General features: G+C 37.8%; 1 protein-coding gene across 1 annotated transcript in view; it reads left to right on the top strand.

The window, feature by feature from the left end:
- stim2b (stromal interaction molecule 2b) overlaps positions 1 to 20,913 on the top strand; it is a 33,654-nt gene extending 12,741 nt beyond the window's left edge. Inside the window, exons 2-12 of the mRNA XM_043244178.1 lie at positions 7,511 to 7,641; positions 9,586 to 9,697; positions 10,428 to 10,539; positions 11,205 to 11,320; positions 12,310 to 12,487; positions 12,873 to 13,050; positions 13,673 to 13,834; positions 15,154 to 15,254; positions 15,337 to 15,575; positions 16,341 to 16,521; positions 17,396 to 20,913. Coding sequence (XP_043100113.1) covers positions 7,511 to 7,641; positions 9,586 to 9,697; positions 10,428 to 10,539; positions 11,205 to 11,320; positions 12,310 to 12,487; positions 12,873 to 13,050; positions 13,673 to 13,834; positions 15,154 to 15,254; positions 15,337 to 15,575; positions 16,341 to 16,521; positions 17,396 to 17,936 — 2,051 coding nt within the window. The 3' untranslated portion in view covers positions 17,937 to 20,913. The remainder of the gene's footprint in view (positions 1 to 7,510; positions 7,642 to 9,585; positions 9,698 to 10,427; positions 10,540 to 11,204; positions 11,321 to 12,309; positions 12,488 to 12,872; positions 13,051 to 13,672; positions 13,835 to 15,153; positions 15,255 to 15,336; positions 15,576 to 16,340; positions 16,522 to 17,395) is intronic.
- Positions 20,914 to 21,900: the final 987 nt, after the last annotated feature.

Raw genomic sequence — 21,900 nt, 5'->3', positions numbered from 1 at the left:
ATGGCACTAGTGTAATATCAGCTTATAATGTACAATGTTTTCCTCTTATCACAGCAAGTACTAATATACCAAACACTGTATGTAGTAAATACAGTACAGATATTTTTTTTTTTACTGTTTTTTACTTTTAATTTATTTTGCTGTTTCTGTTTCACTTCCTTTTTTGTCTTTTTTTTTTTTTTTTTTTACTACTTTAGTTGCTATTGTATTCATCAGCGAATCCAGAAAAAAAAAAAGTTGTCCATGGCATGAATATTAAGCGGCACATTTGATTTCAACATTAAGATGTAGATGTAATAATAAAGTTTCTTGAGCACCGAAATCAAGAATCATGTGACACAACTAATGGCTGCTGAAAATTTAACTTTGCCATCACAGGGATAAATTACAAATAAAAAAAACGAAACTTTTGAATGGCAGTGTAAATACTCATATGTGACCCTGGAGCACAAAACCAAATATTCTGGAAATATTTGTAACAATAACCGAAATATGTATGTTATATGGATTGAAATTATATATTTGTTTTATACCAAAAATCAAGGTAAATGTCACATTCCATGTCCTACTGTAAATATATCAAAACATAATTTTTGAGAAGTAATATGCATTGCTAAGAACTTCATTTGGACATCTTAGAAGGTCATTTTCTTAATATTTAGATTTTTGGATTTTTTAGATTCAGCTTTCCGATGACGTATAAATCTCAGTTTTGAAAAATTGACCCCTAAGATTGGCTTTGTGTTCCGGGTCACATATATTATATTATATTATATTTGTATACAGCTATATATATATATTTTTTTTTAAAGAAGTGCTTAGTGAGTAATAGTAAATCAGATCATCTTTTTTTGGAGATTGTACTTTACGTTGTGGGTAAAGTGCTACAGATGAGTCAGCGTATGTTTTGAGGTTAGTGGTAATCCAGCTCTGCACGCCCCAAAAAAAAAAAAAACAGGTGTGTTCTCGAGGGCCGCTTATCCGGCTTCGCTAACTGCTAGAGTTACACATTCTGCAGCTGTGTTGTTATGTGCCGCGCTTCCGCTTCAACTCTGTTCGGCTAATTGATTGTGGATAGACTGAAGGCCTAATTATTCCAGTGGCGTCTCGGATGTGGTCAAAGGTTAAATTCATCGTACTCTGATGTCAGCAAGCGAGGTGTGAGCTTTCATAACATGCTGCTTTACTGTATGTGCTCTACTGGAGTTTTATCAGTAAATTTGATCTACTGCAAATACACTTGTGTCTATATGAGATGTTTGTCATTCAGTATTTCCCATGTACACTGCCGCATTGTCACTGAAATATATTCAATGCTGTTGCACCGTCTTTACCGTCTCGATCCCATCAAAGTTGTCGAGGGATGCTTGCCATCAAACCACTGATGAAGTCATTGGGTGAGTGGCAAAACTTCTTCAACAACTGGAAAATAAAGCCCAGATGCTCCTGGGGAAAATTTGTTCAGAAATTCCTGGATGTATGCCTTTTGTGAAGCTGAAATGGAAATTGGAAAAAGGTCTTGGTCGTGCCAGTATAATGGAGCCGTACCGCATTGTTGATCGCATTTGATGTCTTTCCCTGCTTTACTGCTAAAGTCATGTTTGCGGTGGCGGCATTCTAGAGAACCTGTAGGAGAGTTCGCAGGAAGTGGTTCCAAGCAAACAGGAACTCGCAGTTCTTAAACAGGAAGTTGAGAGGGTTGCCTACTTACAATATTCACGATGACGCTGCTTCGAGAAGTCAGATTAATAAAGAGCTGTTTGACAAGAGCTGCCGTGATATTTACTGATGAAATATAATGCCAATGTCAATGGAAAAGCAAATATCACAATAACCAAATGCTTTCATTGTAGACATATGTTAACCAGGCATGTGGTTTTATATTTAGACTACTGTTCACAGAGTGTATGTTTTTGACAGTGATCTACAGTAGGTCTATTTCTTGTTTGCCCATTTTTCTTTCAGCATGACCACCAGACACTCTATATTCAATCAATCGATCACTTTTATTTATAAAGCGCTTTTAACAATACAGATGGTATCAATGCACTGAACAGTATAAAACAGAAGAATACAGTGATAGGGATGCATAATGACGAGATTGAACAATTTGTTATTAAATACAGAGGCAGCCTCTGTAATCAAATCATCGATAATCGCTAGAAATTAAGTGTCCCCAACTAAGCAAGCCAGAGGAACCAAAACCCCATCCATACAGAATGAAGAAAAAAAACCCTTGGGAGAAACCAGGATCAGTTGGGACCAGTTCTCCTCTGACCAGCACTTAATTTCCAGTTTAATTTTAAACACAGCTATGTATATATATATATACTCACTGTTCTCACTGTACAGGTTTCCTGTAATACATGCAAACACAAGTGACACCTAAACCAGCGGTTCACACGTTGTAACACTGTTTAGACGATTGCTTGTTGTGCCATTCAGTGCAATTTTTTATGTTTATAGGACTAAATCTTACTGCCAGTGATCTTGCATTGCTTCTTTCTTTCAAAATTGAATTGAATTGAATACTGTGGCAGATTGCGCTTCTTCAAACGGCATCGCATTCACTAGCTAGCTGTATATGGATAATCTTGAAATCATCAGTTAGAACAGGTTGGAAATGAATGAACAACCAATAACCATTCGCGTCGTATATTGTCATTTTTCATCGATTTCCAGCTGTCATTGTAAGTTAAATACCTGCTACATTTTTCTTGTAAAGAAAGCACGACATTTTAATGACAAATATAAATGTTTCTAGCGCTTCAAAGAAAAGAAAGACTGAAAGCAACAACCAAAAAATGACAAACGCACATTTTTTGCATTCCCATCACCTTAGAAAACTAAAATAAAAACTCCACAATAGTGTTGTCATATCTTTCAAAAAACAGAGAGGCATTGATCGTGCCAGTCAGAACTGAGAGCGATGTTTAACTTTACTGTTTTTCCCCACAGCTGCTGTTTTTATTTTTTTACTAAGTTTTTTGTAAAATGATTTATGATACTGATGACCATTGAAATGCGTCGTCACGGCCTGTAAAAAAGGCTCCTGGCCTTAGTCGACTTGCTGTGGCCCCTTTGACTTTTTGACTGTCAGGGAGACTTCTGCATTTGTCATTAGCCCATGGAGGTAAGAGGGTGGACCTCCCCCCTCTTTCAAAATCAACCGATCCTATCAGATGTTTCCTCGGACAGCGGGGACCTCGCTGAGCTTCCTGTCTTCGCGTTGAGTCATTTGCGACTATTATCTCTACACATCATCTGCGAACACAAACGGATGATGTGTGCTTCTTTCTCCCTCTCATGACTGCATGGCTTTTCTCTTTTCTTCGGTGTGGCTTATACCATCATAGATAAGTATCTGCTCTAATTAAGACCCCGTCTCCCTCTGCGTTGGTGGTTAGTCACTCGTGTCTTGAGTTTCAGCTTCAATCCGCACATTCCTACTGTAATGGCACACAAGCTCTGTCTCCTTTTCTGGAAGTCTGAACTTGTGGATTGCGAGCTTTGTCAGATTTCAAAAAATATATATATTGTAAGTATTTTAACACACACTTATGCAATATCATAAGCAGGGGATTATAGGTGCCCTGTTCATGGAGGAATAATATGCCTTTTTATGGAGCTTCAAAAAGACAGAAGCAAAGGGGTTGGTGAGGGTCGTCTTCGCGCTGAACTTTTCCTTTTTGTTTTTACTGTTATGATTTGGCCGTCTTGCTGGTTTGATACAGGAAGCTTGGAAATTCAGAAAAACTAAATTAGGCCGAGACGTGCGAGCATAACAGGAAATGTAGTTTTTTTTTTGTTGTGTAGGTCCGGTTTTGATGGAGTAACATGCATTTGGTGTGTTTCAGAAGGAACTGCGGGGGTCTTAAGTTGATAACCGATGAATTAAATCAATGTAAAAAAATAGCAAATATATAAATGCGAATATGTCATGTGATTCTTAACCAACATCAGAGAACTGGGAACACACACACACACACACACACACACACACACACACACACACACAGTCGTGTTGTTATTTTTAAACCGATATTAACTGGGTGTAAAGTAATGTGGTTTGATTGACAAAAAAAAAGTTGACGTGTTTATATCACTCCTGAATTCATAAATCCATGAGTCATTTTAAGACTTTTACAATTTTGAAGCATGGTGATAATAATGCGTGATGCATTGAATTTTTGTTTCATTATTTTTTTCATTATTTGTAACTTGTGAGATTAATACGATGATTTACTTTTACACTACATTTCAAGTAACAAAGCTGCAAAAACAGAATAAGCGAATGCATCGTCGCACGAATTTCGCCCATGCTGACATGTTGAGATTCGGCTAGCGTGACTAAGCAAGAGAGATCCAAAACCAACACAGGTCCCAGATCCGGAACCGGTACTATTCCCGTCCCATGACAGCATCTCCAAAACTGGTAAATGAGCCAGACGCCTGAGTCCTCTCTCTTTCTGTGAGGCAATGTTTGTCTTTCAGTGTACATCACCTTGCTGCATTTCATTGCATTTCTCATTTGAGCGGCCTTCTCGCCTTACCTTTCCACCCGTATCCCACCAGCTCTCCTTGGTCCGCACATTCATAAACGCTTGACAGCTCTCTCTCTTTTTTTGCCTTCGATGAATGAACACGCACTTACGCGAACGCTGTTTCTATCCCGACATCTTTCCTCGGAAGCTGAGTGCGTGTTGAGAGTGTTTGAGCGGTGCTCCCGCTCCGAGACGTCCATCTGCAATCCGAGTGTCCCGAGCACATATCATATCTCTCACAGTATGCATTTACTTTACACGCCGCTTCTCTCCTGCAAGTCTGTAATTACCAGTTAGATTAACAGGGCCAGACAGCTTCGAGAAAAGGTGTTTTTTTTTTTTTTTTTATAGTGGATGAATCGGGTACGGATGTGACCTTTTTCGCAACCGATTTCCTTCACCAAATTTCTTGAAAAATAATTGATCAGAGGGAATGGGTGGCTTGTCATTCGCGCAGCTTGAGTTAAAAGTGGCTTTTGAAGATTTTTCGAGAGTTACTCTTCCCTTTTGTATAACGGAAAGAAAGTTTTAGCAAGTGGCGGTTCACCTTTTATCTGTAACTCGTGCCTTCGTTTAAGGAGCGTGTGTGTGTGTGTGTGTGTGAGTGTGTGAGTGTATTTCTAATGGAGGCCCATACTGTTCTTTGTCATTTAGATAAACCACTTCCTGACAACTGGAAACAAAAATCTATTTATAACTTTGCGTGTCCTAATTTTAAACTCACTCATTTTGTTCTCCAGAACTATTTTTGCTACTCGGTCGTGTTTATTCTCCCCCTCACCGTGTCACTTCCTGCCTCATGCTGTGTGTGCCAGGGGAGCTTTGTAGTAATTTAACTAATGTCACCTGAATGAAAAGTCATCAGCAGTCTTTTTTTTTTACATTTTCTTTGCTAATTTGAATATGCTGTTAAAAGTGTGCTGTTTTTATTCCTTTTAATGAGGCATGCAGTGGACTACTGCTAGCGGAAATGCTTCTATTCTTATTTTTTCAATGTATTACAGTTTGTCATGGCATATAATCAGCATGCCAATTTTACACTTTTAAATGTTTTTATGACAGATGCATTAACCTGATGGTTATGATTTGATCTAAAGAGCCTTAGGAATAGAAGCAAGAATTGACCGTATGGACAAAACGTCACATGGTCAATGTCCATAATTGGTTATACTTTATTTTAATAGTCCACTTTAGACATTCTGCTAACTATAAGCAACTTTGCAACTGCATATCAGCTACATGCAAACAAATTCTTATTAATTTGCAACTACGTGTCTACTATCTCTCAGAGTAGATCTTAGGGTGGTTTAGGGTTAGTAGAATGTTGAAATATGCTTGCAAAGTTTTATTAAGTTATTCTGTGGACTCACTCTTAGTTGAATGTCTAAAGTGGACCATCGAAAATAAAGTGTTACCCACTAATTTTATTATTGACAGTGATATCCAAATATTGCTTATTCGTTTTCATTTTCCACAATCCAGAAACATCTAAAATCCCAAATTCTGCGTGAACTCTGTTCGACGCGCAATCTTTAGACGTTTCTTCTTGTCACAGTGTTCCTGTGATGTCACCCATCAGCACAAATGAGTTCTATGCAAAAAACCACACATGGAAATGAGCGCGGACAGGGACATCTGGTACACAAATATGATTATGCAATCAGATGGGGGAACACATGCAAGGCATAATGCAAATGCTAAGAGAAGACCTTCTTTTGTTTAGCAGCATTTTAAGGTTGTTCAGCCATAAAAGGAAGCGCTTCAGTCGCTTTTTGCTGGTGATGCGGTAGCTCTCTGCTTTTTATTCAGTTAACATAAATCGGTTTTCAAACTACGGGACCCTTGTAACACCAACGTAAAAAAATGTACCGAATGTGTGCTACTTGACTTCAAAATATCAAGTGTTATTATAAATATTTGCAGATGAAATAATATCAACGAAATAGGACGCATTTTAAAAATCATTATGTTTTAGATTCTTTTGCTGTTATGAAAACAGGTGCACTATTTGAATGTGCTGACTACTAAAGCATGTGAATAGTTCGAGTATTTTTTCATATGCAGTAAATATAAAAATGTGCTAAATTGCAACTTCATCGTGTCTCATTAGAAATATTTTTAATATTGATATTCACAATTCACACTTTTTCGAAGACAATAGAATGATGAAAATATATTTAAACATCGAGTTTATTTGCAAAAACGTAATATTAAAATGAATAATTTTGTTATTGTGTATTAATGTTTTTATTGCGTTATCGGTAAAAGTCCGACTGCAGTTTGATTGAGATTCACTGGAATGAAGGATTAAAAAAACCAAAAAAAACACGATTTATGAACATTTTTAAAAAGTGGAATAATTGTTTTCGGAAATAAACTTCACATGTACTTAAAGGTGTACGTTATATTTATTTGTATTTTTTGTATAACTCATGTATTACACATCTGTCTTCACGCAAGCAGCTTAAGAAGGAGATCCTTTACATGCGGGGCTTTTTTTGTAACGTGTCTGTCTCCGAGAAAGCGTTCCTGAGCTCCTCAGCGATGTGGGTTTTTTTCCCATTAATAGTTTTAGTTAAAACTGGCCTGATTCTTCTTTCCTCACACGTCTTCTCTTAAATAAGAGCAAGGATGTGATCCAAACGAATACCAGCACCATTTGGCATATCAACAGCCTGCAACCTAATAAGCGTGTCGAGACGCACCAGCGTAAACAGAGCCCTACAGATGCCCAGACATGCACATGCTCTCACACACACACACAGGCGGTTAGACGGGATCAAAACCTGATGAGTAATATCATTATTTATTAAGCGACAATACAATGTCTTGTCTGCGGGCATTCGAGGCCGGTGAATAATAATTATCGTCAGTTATAATGCAATAAACCTGTATTAAACTACACTGAAAAGCAGAAGTTTAATTGTGTAGCGGGACAAAGGGTAATTGTGTGTCTCTTCCTGCAGACCCGTGTTTGACGGTCATCCCTCCGTGTGTGAATGAAGCCGACCGCTTCAGTTTAGAGGCACTTCGGCACATTCACAAGCAGCTAGATGACGACAACGATGGAGGAATTGAAGTGAATGAGAGTGTAGAGGTGAGCATATGTGTCGCTTAAGACCTGAACAACTCTGCTTCCCTGATGCTTGCATTTCGTTTCATGTAATAAACCTGTGTCGGAGTGTGTGGACGTGTTTCTGTATGGGTGCGGGCGTTTTGTGAGGGGGTCGGGGGGCTTAAAAACAGGTCAGCAAAGCTTAGACCTACCGGGGACCTCAAAGGGCAAAGTTGACATTGGTTCTTGCCTGCAAGAAGAGACTATTGACATATGAGCGCTTCTCCCACAGGGCTGCTACATTATGTGTGTGTGTGTGTGTGTGTGTGTGTGTGTGTACGTGAGGAAAGATCCATGCATAATTACATAGAATAGGTTTTACGCCTTTTTGCTTGGAATAAAACACTCGAATACGCGTGGCTTCCTGAACGTGATCTATACATGCAACACATTCTGTGCCAGTTAAATATAATCTTGACTGTCACATGATTTACGTGACCCTGAATGCTAATTGGCATTTTGTCTCGCTGAAGGTTTTCGGGGTGCATTGCGTTCTAACGAAACAGAATGATTATTGTGTATAAAATAAAACCACAGCCATATGAATGCATTTATTTATTTAACTTACTTATTCATACTAAAATGCGTTCTTATTCGTAATATTACAATTATATTTTTAATTATGTATTTACATTGTCATGAACAAACAATGCAATTTTTTACTATTGTATTAATCATAGGTTAATTATTATTTATTAATAAATGTGTGTATATATATATATATATATATATATATATATATATATATATATATATATATATATATATATATATATATATATGTGTGTGTGTACATTGATTTAATGCATATTAAAGGTTTATGAATAATACATATAACTGATATTATTTGAACAGTTAATTCTTTTTGAACAGCTCAAGTTATGAGGTGTGTGTGTGTGTGTGTGTGTGTCTGTGTTTTTGAGGTTTGAATGATTGTTTCACATGTCCCCTTTATTCTCTCACTCTTTATTGCATCTGTAAGTAAAGAGTTTATTAATTGCATCAAAGCTGCACGAAGAACTTGCCGTTAGCTTGTTAAAATAATAGCAACATCCACTACTCAAGAGATGGCGAGCCTTCTGGTCTGTCCACGGTAAACACTTAAAGACCTCACCGTTTCCTTCAAACCCAAGATGGAAAGTGAAGACACTGTTTATTTTCTCTTTTTGCTGTCCTGTTTTTTTTCGCTTCTGTGCTCCCTCTGATTTTTAGTGAGGATGTGACGTGTGTTTTGAGGATTGTTTCTGGTCACGGCAGGTGCTCCCGGTCTCAAGGAGCGTTTCGGGAAGAGGCCCGAGAATTTCTCCTTCTTACAGCCACTGAAAGTTGGTGTCCTCTTTCAGGACACAGCAGATTCCTGAGTGTGTGTGTGTGTGTGTGTGAGGGAGAGAGTTGCTAAATAAACCTACACGACGTTAAAGATGTCTTGTCCCTCATTTAATGGATACGACTATGTGAGCATAGCGACACGATTCATAAACAGAAGGGACAAACAAACCACCGTTTCACTAAAATGACATTTTACACGAGAGAGATACAGTGTACACAGACTCACGCTTATCTAGTCTGCTTGTCATATTCTAATAGCTTTATTGTGCAATAAAACTCTGCTCTAGTTATGTATTTTTTCTGCTCATCTTTTGAAATTGCATTGTGGGCCCTGCAGATGCTTTCGGCTCGTTACGATTAATCGCTCGCGAATTAACGTCACGTGAGGCAACAGATACGATATTCAAATGTGACGTCTCTCTAGGGTCCTTTTTGCATTATAAATATTTGCATAGCATTAAAAGGTGTTTTTGACACCGGTAAACCCTCTGATAGAGTCGCCCGTGACCCGAAGCCGAATAAAACGCGATACGGCATGAAGTACTTCGTGAGAAGTCATTTTCCTGCGGTCTGAGCAATAATGTTGTTCTTCTGCAGTTTATCATAGAGGACATGAAGCAGCACCAGACCAATAAACACAGTAATCTTCACCGAGAGGACCAGCACATCACGGTGGAGGAGCTGTGGAGGGGCTGGAAAATATCAGAAGGTAAAAAAAAAAAACGTGGGAGTACTGTGAGACACTATATTGTTGGCTAAAATTATTCATTTATGCATAACTGTAGGCTATAAAAAAATCATAATTATAGTAAATTTTTTTGTAAAGCACATTCAACACAATTTCCAGGAATTTCATTTGTGATACCAGGTTCCCCCGGCTATGTTTTTATTTTTATTTTTTAAACGTGGCGATCATATTCTCCAGGATTATTCAAAATTTACATTCTGTACATGAACACCTCGTCAGTGTCATAACACAGTAAAAATACAGAATCTGAAATGTTTGTCCCGTTCTTTTTCTTCGTTTTAATTCAATTTTGATATTTTTCAGTGTACAATCAAACCCAGTGTTTTTCTGATGAAACACCACATAAAAATTGAGCTAGTGAACATTGAGCTCATATATATATATATATATATATATATATATATATATATATATATTTTTTTTTTTTTTTTTTTTTTTTTTTTTTTTTGGGTGTGTTTGCTAAATTTTCTGAAGCTTTTTATTTTTCCTTTCTTTTCTCAAGTCATTTAGGTTAGGAACAACATGAGGGTGGAACAAAAAGATTTTTGTTATCATTATTATGCACACCGAATTTAAATTTGTATAATTTATATATATTTATATATTTGTCATTTAAATTAAAGTACTAGTTGTTTTTTTTCCGCATGGACATGTCTTCTTGCCCACTGATTTTGCTCTTTTTCTCTCTTAGTGCACAACTGGACACTGGAGGATGCCATTCAGTGGCTGAAAGAGTCAGTGGAGCTTCCTCAGTACGAAAAAAACTTTAGAGAGTTTAAAGTAGATGGCAACACGCTACCTCGGTAAATACACACTCTTTTATCTAATCATCACAGACTTTCCTTTGACTTGCATTGTTTTGATACTCTTGCTTCTAAACCTATCACGGCCTCACACAAACGTTGCTTTTTTTCCATTTACGCCACATTTTTAAGCCACGCTTAAGTGTGTTAGAACCTAATAGGGTAAAAAAAACCCCACCAGTTGTGAGATTTAAACAGCAGTGCTTCCCTCTAGTGGGCAGGACGTGTCAGCACACAGACAGTAGAGCTGAGCATTGGGGGTAAAGAAAGGTTTAGGGTGTTGAGTTTCTCCTCACGACCACTTCTCCATGACTCATGAAATGATGTCACAGCAGCAGATCACCTTTCACCTGCAGCTATGCTTAGTATGTGTGTGGCAGCGCATGTGATCTTTCAGTCATCTAGTACTCACTTCTTAAAATTAGTCCTTTGAGCTTGAACTTGTCATTCATACACACACACATAGTCACACAGACGGTGTTTTGCAGTTAAAGTGCTTTGTTTTTCACCCCCGAGATTTTCATGGACATTTCAGAGAGATTTATTGGAAGCCGTAACATTTCAAAGTAAAGTCTAAAATGCAAACTGACCTTTCTTTGTCAGAAGAAAGCGGCTGATGTCTGTTCTTACTTTCTGACCTGCTGTGTTTAACCTTCCTGTTACAGAATAGCGGCCAATGAACCGTCGTTTATGTCAATGCAACTAAAGATATTAGACCAACGACATAAACAAAAATTAAATTTAAAAGCGTTGGACGCAGTGCTCTTCGGACCTCCACTACGTAAGTGTATATGTTTTTAATTGCCTTCACATCATAAATTAAAAAAAAACATAATTAAGTAAATAAACAAATAAATGAATAAATACTTTGAACTTTGTTTTAGTCACAAATGGTCCAATTTGCGCTATCAGCATACTCCTAATTTGATGCTTATTCATTTGCTAAAGTGTTAAAAAAATGTTTCATGTTTCTCCGAAAAAATATTAATCAGCATAACTGTTTTCAAGGTAATAATAATGATAACAATAATGTTAACACTTTAGAATACGGAAGATTTAATAACTATTAACTGACTTTTTTTATTAAATGACTTGTCCCTCATTAAACTCCCGATTTTCTGTTTATTAATAGTGAGTAAGGTAGTTTTTAAGTATTGGGTAGGATTAGAGGTGTAGAATAAGGCATTAACATGTGTTTAATTACTACTAATAGATTGCTAATATTCTATTAATATGCATGCTAATTAGCAACTAGTTAAGAGACCCTAAAATAAAGTGTTACAGTAATAATAATAATAATAATAATAATAATTAAGCACCAAATCAACATATCAGAATGATTTCCGAAGGATCTTGAGACACTGAAGACTGGAATAATGGCTTATATGCTAAAATAGAAGACAGTTCTTTTAAATTGACTACATTCAGTATTTCACAATATTCCCATTTTTATGGCACATCTGATAAAATGCTTCAAGACGATATTAGACACATCTAAAAGCTTATGTTTATGTCTAAAATTCGAGGTCCTCTGAAGATAGGCATTGGCTTTCGTTTGAGGAACAGACCAAAACTGACACATTAAGTAAAATAATTCTTAATGAAATGTTATTTCTAAGTCTTTTTATATTTGTTAATCGATTCTCAAAGTGGGATCTGGTTGCAGCGTTTAACATCTCGCTGAAATCACTGAAGTAGTGCAGAAGTATCTCTTTTATTGTAATAATACGTGCTTGTTTAGTGGGTTCAAACGCTCTGTTCTTCCTCTAGGTCCTCACCATCACTGGCTGAAGGACTTTGTTTTGATGATTTCAATCATCATTGGTGTGGGCGGCTGCTGGTTTGCATACATACAGAACAAGTCGTCTAAAATTCACGTCTCCAAGATGATGAAAGATCTGGAGAGTCTACAGCATGCTGAACAGAGCCTGATAGAGCTACAGAGCCGGTGAGAAAGAACGCAAATAACAGACTGTGAGAGAGAGATTCTGTCTTATTCTATTATCTGTACATCATATTTCATTTCTTGTTATGAGAAGGCTCATTAAGCTCTTCTATATGTACCCTCAAGGCAAGAGTTCATCCTAAAAAGACATTTCTGTCACCATTTACTCACCCTCGTGCCATTCCAGATCTGCGGGGCTTTCTCTGTGGAGCACAAAAGGAGAGACTAGCTCCATGCGACTCTCATGCTAAATTTTCTGAAGATTTTTTTATTTTTCCTTTCTTTTTTCGTAGTCATTTAGGTTGGGAACAACACGAGGGTGGAACAAAAAAGAGTTTTATTGTCGTTATACCTGATTTGAGATGTGAAATGTCTCTGGTTTCATCAGGCTGGAAAAGGCTCAGGAGGAGAACCGGACGGTGGCGGTGGAGAAGCAAAACCTGGAGCAGAAGATGCGTGACGAGATCAACGGAGCAAAGAGAGAAGCCAGCAGACTGCGAGAGCTGCGAGAGGGGGCTGAATGTGAACTCAGCAGACTCAAGTATGCAGAGGAGGAACTAGTGCAGGTGGGAACCAATGTTAATCAAACGCAGACGCTCCTTCATAGAGTTAGTCTTTAGCCTCATTCAAAAGACCAAATTCTGACTGGGTGAGAGGAGGAGCTGGGGATGGGGGAGGGTCATTAGCTAATGAGCGGCTGATAATACTGAAAAACCTTATATAGGCGTCCATATTCCATGTTTGATTTGATATACTTCCTTGATGTGAATCGGCCATAAGTATGCTTTGAAAATGTATCCATAAATCCATAAGCCAGTAACACTGGCAACTAAATATATATATATTTATAGTATGCAAATATAATATGAATGCTATCATAGCATCTGACCAATAAACCATTTTATGTAGCAAAGTATGAGCTGTCAAGACGAGTAAAGTTACAAATATTTTCTCAAGCTATTAAAATTACCTCCAAGACTCAAAACAGAACAGGAGCGTTAACATAATAAAATGTAATTAACTTATTTGATCAAAAATGTATTCATTCCTCTAGTTATGTTATTACATTTCTATAGCATTTCATCACAAAAGGCCCCACTCGATGGATCGATCGTTCCTTAAGTTGTGAATTCACAAGGAATAAGCTACGATTTCCAAAGAGTGTTTGTGTTTGTCGGCTGTTTCCAGGTGCGGATGGCACTGAAGAGAGCAGAGAAGGAGATGCAGTCAGACTGGTCGGTGCCAGAAGCCCTGCAGATGTGGCTTCAGCTCACACACGAGGTGGAAGTGCAGTACTACAACATTAAGAAACAGAATGCTGAGCTGCAGCTCACGGTCGCAAAGGACGAGGTGAGTGATTTATCGTTCGCACTTCCTGCCGTTTTCAGTATACAGTGATTTTTTTTTTTTCTTTTCCCCTCATAACCTCATACTCGTCCACCACAGAGCAACACCCCATAAGCACCACCAAACTCACTAAACAGGCCTCTATGCTTACTTTTATTTTTAGGAGCACTTGTGCTGCTATTAAAAAAAATGACCAGTATCAAAAATGAACCTTTCCATTACAAAGAAACACTTGACTCCTTTAATGGATTTACAGAGGCAAGTTATCTTTCATGTCAGATTGAAAAGTGTATATTTTATAAACAATGGAATAAGACTAATCAATCAGCATTAACAAAATTCATGTGCACCAAAGATGTGGCAAAGAAGAACACAGAAGTGGCGTAGGCATTTACACACATTTAATGAGGCTCAGAGGTGGCATGAGTTGTGAACATAAAAAATATCTAAGGATTTAAATAACCGAAATGATACTTTAAAGCAATAGTTCACCCAAACATCTTGTCATCGTTTACTCGCCCTCGAGTAGCTCCAAATCAATATGAATGTCTTTGTTCAGTCGAACACAAAGGAAGGAAAGTTTGTAACCAGTTTTGGGTCACCATTGAGTTCTGTAGTATACCAAAACAGCCTGGTTCCAAACATTTTTCTAAATATCTTCCTTTGTGTTCAGCAGAACAAAGAGATTCATACAGGTTTGAAAATACTTGGGGGTACGTAAACGATGACAGAATGTTCATTTTTGGGTCAACCGGGATTGATTACTACTGAATGATTTCACTGAATCATTCAATTGATTCGTTTGAACAGATGATTCATTTAGAAACAAAGCAAGTGACTGTCTGCGCCCCACTGTGCATGCTATCTGAAAGCTTCTATGTGCTATTAATAATTTTCAGTACTATATATGGCAGGTAGTATGCACATTGGGATGCAGGGTGTCTTGGCTTGACTTTCCTTTTATTATATATCTCGTACTGGTTTAAATCCACCTAAACCTCGTTCATTAAATCTGGTTCACTTTCTCTCTCAGCGACTTCCAAAAATGAAGTTGAAACTTTCCCCTGTTCATTTAGATTTCTAACGATGTGGTTAAATTACTTTTTAACTGCATGGTTTGTTTTCTGCCATTTGTTATTTGCGTCCGTAATGACTCATCAGCAGTTAAGCTAAAACAATTAGCAGTCACCGCAGCAGGAGAGATGACCTTGCGTTCAGTGCAACCAGCAAATGTGCAGATCGCGTATCGGTTCATTTGCATGCAGCGTCGCTGTGTTTTCGTCACTCGTGTGCTTCTGTGTTCACGCTGTGTACATTTTTAGGCTGAAAAGATCAAGAAGAAGAGGAGCTCTGTGTTTGGTACCCTCCATGTTGCGCACAGCTCATCGCTGGATGAAGTAGACCACAAAATACTTGAGGCTAAGTGAGCATTAATTCACAAGCGCTCACTGATGTTAACCCCCCGTTGAATGGAAGCTTATTAGTGTGTTTTTTTCCTTTTTTAGAAAAGCCCTGTCAGAGGTCACAGCCTGTTTGCGTGAACGTCTTCACCGCTGGCAGCAAATAGAGAAGTTATGTGGCTTTCCAGTGGTTAATAACTCTGGGCTGCCCAGCCTCACCGCCTCCCTGTATGCCGACCACAGCTGGGTGGTCATGCCGCGGATGTCGGTGCCACCCTACCCGATCGCCGGTGGGGTGGATGATCTCGATGAGGACACGCCACCAATCATTCCACAGTTCACCTGTAAGATCCTCTATGGTGATACGATGCATATCATGATACAAGGGTTGCGGTACGATATGTTGCAATATATTGCAATGCTATACTATATATATGTATATATAAATACTGTACTATAAGCATGATGATATATTGGTATATTTCTTTTTAATTCATCGTTAGTGACACACACTGGATATTTAAATTTTGAATGGCAACAAAACGTTCCTCAAGGAGCATAAAAAATACTGCAATACGTACCTGTACCAATAAGAAGAAAAAGAAAAAAGTACCACTCTCACATATTAAACGTGTTTGTATGTGTACAAAAATGTACATTTTTTTAATATTGTACATTATAAGCTTGTGATGCCTAAATAGACCCTTCGCAAAGACCCGCCTCCCTTGGTTACTGTTGCTATGTCTGAAAAGAAATCGCTCTCTCACGCCACACATCATGTTCTCACAAAATGAAAAATACATTGCGGAGCAAAGGTGACACTGACAATGCACTGAAAGACAAGACAGGTCATATTATATATGGTATAAAGAAAAGTCCCAGTTCCAAGTCCCAAGTCCTAAATTCACAAAAAAAATGTTTGGTGGCTCTTTAATGTGTTGTGATAAATTGCTTTAGTTCCTCAGTTTAAGCTGCACAATAACCGACCGGCTCTCAGCGAAGAGTTATGAGTTAATCATGAGAACTGGTTCCTAAACTAAAGTCTTACCTACTTAGTTATGATGAGTATAGCATGCGTAAGTACATACAGATCTATCTTTTCTTCACAGCTCCTTTGATTCGACCTCCTCTGACCCGCAACAGCAGTGTTTGTCGTTCTCGCAGAAGTCTTATGTCTCAGCCCTCGTCCCTTTCTCCTGACCCTGACCTGTTATCTATGGCCTCGGCCCCGCTGGCCTACAGACCCGAGGGAGATGACGATCACATCTTCTTCACTGTAGAAAGAAAGGGGTACGCCATCTACAGCTTTTCTTTGTGCACATCCATTGAGATTCTGTATTTGATAATGTGTTCATTTGTCTATTTACCTTTACACATTCCACATTTGTATCCGAATCATTTCTATGAAAAATTAACCGTTCAGTTAAAAGTTTGGAAGATTTCTTATTTTTAATATTTCCACAAAGGTTGATCTAAATATCAAAAATACTGAAAATACTGTAAAAGAAGTATACGATTCTATTGCAATCTGAATTCTATTCAATTCTATTTGCAATTTATATTGCAACTGTAAAAGCAACTGCAAAAGTCATTACTCCGGTCAAAGTATCACTTGATCCTTCATATTTATTAAAGTTTGTTACTATTATCAATGTTGAAAGTTCATGCTACTTTTTTTGTAGAAACTGTGATACATTTTTAGATGAATGGAGAGTTCACTGAACAGTGAGAAGTAAATATACTAAAATATATTAGAAATATATTTACATATTAATAAAAATACCCTGCAATTTTGCTTTTTGCATACTAAACTGGTATGCTGAAAGTATGTTAACTTGGAGCAACTAATGTTGTAGTCCAACTTAAAACAAAAGTATATTAGATTGTTTATAAGTGGAAACTATTGCAAGCGTACCTCAGGTACACTTTAATGTCTTTCATTTAAAGGCCGATATTATTCAAAGATCATACAATCCTCATTAATTACAACATAAAATAACCTTTTAGGCTCAGAATGGAAGAAATAAGCATTGTGCACAAGCAGAACGGCGAATAAAATGTAATTATAATTTAATATCCATAAGTCTCCAGTGATGATTCAGCAAATATGCTAATAGTATGAAATAAGTGTATTTCTGATCACGTGTATCTTCATGTCACACAGAGATCCTCAGGACACATGCTCAGATTCAGATTCTCTCAGTTCCTCCTTGGGCAGGAAGCAGTTCTCCGGTCCCTCTGTGCAAAGTACATGTGTTACGGGCACGGAGACCCCACCGCGTAAAATCTCTCGTGAGGAACTTCTTTTCCTGGTACAGGAGGCCCAGACTGTCACCATGGAGACCTTGCCTCCTTCCACATCCTCCCCTTCATCTCCTCTTGACTCCTCTTCAGTTCACAAGGGCTCTCCTGACCTTACCCGCTCTTCCGTCCTTCCAGAGTCTCAAAGCTTAACCTTTCACCCTGGCACCAAAGCTGTGGCCTATAATGGTATTCTGGAAAAGTCATACAGCATGGGCCAGCTGCCTGCTGGTGGGACGCCTCCAGAGGGTCACTACCCCTCCATTAGCTCACTCGACATAGAAAGCAAATCTATTAAGGAGCCCAAGCAACTCCAACCCACCTCCTCCCAGGACTCTTGTGATAACGGAGAGAAAAAACGCTCCAAGATCAAGAGCTTGTTCAAGAAAAGCAAAAAGCTGTGAGGAACAGTCGAGAAGAGGAAGAAATGGAAAGAAAAAGAAGCCTTAAAACAAAATAAATGAGGGTGATGCTGTCAACCAGAAGCCAAAACATTTTTCAGTTTCTTTGTCCTTTTTTTTTAAATTTTAAATGGAATGTAGCTTCATCTGGGTACAGTCCTGGGTTGGAAGCCTTTTTATGGTGATTTTTTTTTTTTTAGCCTCACGCATATGCCTTTTGAAGGCCAGAAAATGTCATGGTAACATTTTGAAGAACATGGCCTCTCCGGTGTCTTCTGTTAGGTCTCTGTTTTATATAATGTGCACCCTAATGATGTCACCAGGAAGGGATCGGGAAATATACCAAAACAGAATAAAGTGAACACAGTCCAAAATAAGCCCGATCTCCAAATTCTTAAAAAAAAAAAAAATAGACTTCCTGGAAATATGTTTCAAAGTTCACCTACATGCGAAAATTCTGTCATGATTTACTTCCCCTAACCTGTATGCTGTAGTTTTGTGGGACACAAAACGTGCCATGCGACCGAGGTTCATAGTGACCAAGGGCTGTTAAACACCAAAAAGCAATATGCAACATCCAAAAAAACAAACAAATATAGCAACTTGCACCTTTCTCTTTTATTAACTGGATCATTTATGAGCTGAGCCCAAACAATAAGGCCATATGTGTGACATGGCGACCCTTCAAGAGCTCCCTCCTCGTAAATAAAACGCGTGGCTCCGCTGATGGCGGTTCAGTTAAAATCGATAAATATAACAGTCTTTAATTTCTGTGATATTACCTTGGTCAGAAATGACCAAGATGACAAAATGTTGTTATGGTTACCGTGGTGTCAGTCAATGCAATTTCAAGAGGGATATCGGTTCCGTATAAACACAAATCTGTAATTTAGGGGATTCGCTACTGAATTTTACTGGATAGTTCACCTAAAAATGAATTCTGTCATTAATTACTCACCTTCATGTCGTTCCAAACTTTTAAGACCTTTGTTTTGACCTTTGTTTTGACCTTTTATGACAGAATTTTCATTTTTGGGTGAAATAATCCTTTATAAATGCAGTTGCCACCCCTGAAACTTCAGTGCATGTGACCATTGGCAAAATCAAAGCACAAGGCATCGCGGTTTGTCATTAAATAAACACTTGATGACCAAATGATTAAAAAAAAAACAAGTCTGCTCTTGTAGAAGCTTATATTACTAAATTGTTTTCATCATGACAGACTTGCTTCTGTTAATATACACTCGCATATACACATCAGCTGTAAAAGTGGCACATCGCTTCTGGTTAATACACAGATAAGATTTAATACATAACACACAAGTCGTAGGCCATTGTCTTTTTAATGGTGTTTTTTTTAACAGCCAATGGTCTCTATAAAATGGGTTTTCAGTGGCAAGACCTATATAACAATTCGAAACCAAACAAACAATAAAACACTACTTTTGTGATCCACAGAAGAATGATCAGCGTTGGGTTTGGAATTACACGAGGGTGAGTAAACCATGAAACAATTTTCATTTTTTTCCCTCAAGTTTGAACGACAGCTGGTTGTTGTTTGAGATATCTCTGCCTTTGACATCATCACATGCTTAGTTTTTAATATTTAGCGAGGTTTAGGATTCCCTATAGTGTGAAAATCATAAAAAAAAGTACTTTCCCTTCCTCATAAGGGCCCAGGGTGAAATCTGGGCTTGCGGTTTTGTCACTTCTGTTTACTGCCACAGAGCTCACGTACTTGACGATATTTTTTAAGGAAGAAAAAAAAAAAACGAAAGTAAGAAAAGGAGTAACACTTAACATAAAGCAGCGTGTCAGAATGCCTACATAGTGGAATAATAAACACAATGTAATGGCTTAGTAAATTAATACAGATTACTCTTTTTTTAGTCTTAAAATAGCTCCGTAAGCACTATATTTCATATTCATCATTACACTTCTCATTTCTGATTTAAAACATTTTGCAGAACTAGAATGATGCCTATTGTTTTGGTGCATTCGTTAAAAAATTAAATAACAAAAAAATTAGATGTAAAAAATATATATATAACATGCCCACACACACACACACAATAAAAAACAAAGCCCAAGCTGTGTGAAATTCACAGCGGAATTTTTTGTAGTGTTTTGACGACAATGTTCGGTTGTGGCGTTTATAAGGCATCTTGACTAACTGCTGTGTGGAAAGCGCTACTGAATTATCCTGCTAAAGGTTGTTGCACTACTGCTTTCCGTACCTGGAAAGAGTCGCTTTTGGTGGCATAAGAGTAAGTTATGTTAGTTAGCTCAAGGAGAATATTTGTAAAGATGCGTTAAAAAGCAGAACATCTACATCAGAGGCAGAAAAAATAAACGATTGTTTAGAACGCCTCTCACCACATTTATTCTCTGAAATATTTGTATTTTTTTCATCATGAATATGTTTATTAGAAGTTATTCAATTGTAGGAAAGTGATTTCTTTTGGGTAGCTGAGGAAAGAGTTTTTATTTTTATTTCATTTTTTCTGAGGAGAAATGTATATGATATGCAGATTTTGACCCAAAATCCCTCTTTCTTGGACTGAGTGCCCTGTTTCAAGGGCGTTACCATCACTGTGATCATTATACCTCTCTCCGCTCATACAAATCATCCACAACGGGGCACTAAACTGATTCTGTTTTGGCAAAAATGATTGCAACTTTTTTCGAATTGCAAGACCCTTGTCCAGTGCCAGAGAGGACAGTGGTGCCTAAATTTGTTTGTCTCAGAACTCACTCGCTCAGCCTCATATACGCTGATACACATGAAGGATAAACAAAAAAAAAAAGGTTTATGTATATACACGTGTGTTTATGTGTGTATATATATTTATACAGTCACTGACATGGACAAATGAATGTTGAGATGATTGAGCTGAGCTGTTTTTTTTTTGTGTGAATATTTGTATACAGTAGAACAAATTAATAAAAAATTGAGGCAGAAGTCTCATCTGTGCAATCACTTAAAAATCTTTGTGATTTATTACGGATGCGGTAATCTGCCTTAACAAACCAAGTGCGGTTCAGAATCCAATATGGCTGCTCGGTGCGACTTCAGCGTGTTTTCTACGTTTATTTGCACTTGTCGTTTATTAACGGCATGTCTGTGTGGTGCGGCTGACGGTGTAGTAAATACTCTCCAAAATGGTGCAACTGAATTGTAGAATTTTGGTTTCCTTTGTGTACAAAAATATTCGCGTAGCTTTCTAAAACTGATGTCACGTGGGTTATTTTGCCGCCCCCCGTTTCTGAGCGTTAATCGTGTTCACTCCGTGCTGTCTACGTCAAAGATCTCAGGATGCGTGAAAAATATCTTGATTTGTGTTCGTTAGATGACTGGAGGTGAGTAATTAATGACCAAATGCAAATAGCGTAAAACTGTGATCTTGACTATGTATATTATGCGTTTTTGTAGCATATAAATTTTTGTACCAGACCTTAAAAGTACCCCTCTTACGTGATTAACGTCTTCGCTGCAGCAAACCAACTTAAGCGATTATTTGAAAACTAATTTATGCCTTATGTACATAGATTCACATTTCTGTCGCCATCAGCTGGGGTCATTTAAATTGTGGTCTGTGGCATATGCGCAATAATTAGTCTCCGTTCTGTACAGCAGGCCTGGTCTCGGCCCCTACAGCTGTCAGGAGCACACTCAACTTAATTTATCACAAATTCAGGACAGTTTTATGGGACGTTTAGCCTGGCCGTCTAATTGAAAGATGTCTAAAGATTTTTGTCTTACCGGGATGCGTGCTTTTCTGTGCTATATTTCTCTCCCTGCCGCTGGCTGCCCTCAACACTTCTGCTGTTATCAGACTGTAAATTTCCTCACCTACTGGAAGCCAAACACTTGGGGATTTATATTATATTAAAAAGGCACAGGTCAATTTAATCATGTCTGTAAATTCATAAAATAAACAAAATCCAATGTGCCCCGCGCTCGAGT

This window comes from Puntigrus tetrazona, chromosome 7 (genome assembly GCF_018831695.1).
Source record: "Puntigrus tetrazona isolate hp1 chromosome 7, ASM1883169v1, whole genome shotgun sequence".
In the NCBI taxonomy this organism is placed as follows: Eukaryota; Metazoa; Chordata; class Actinopteri; order Cypriniformes; family Cyprinidae; genus Puntigrus; species Puntigrus tetrazona.
This window is presented reverse-complemented; position numbering and strand designations above follow the sequence as displayed.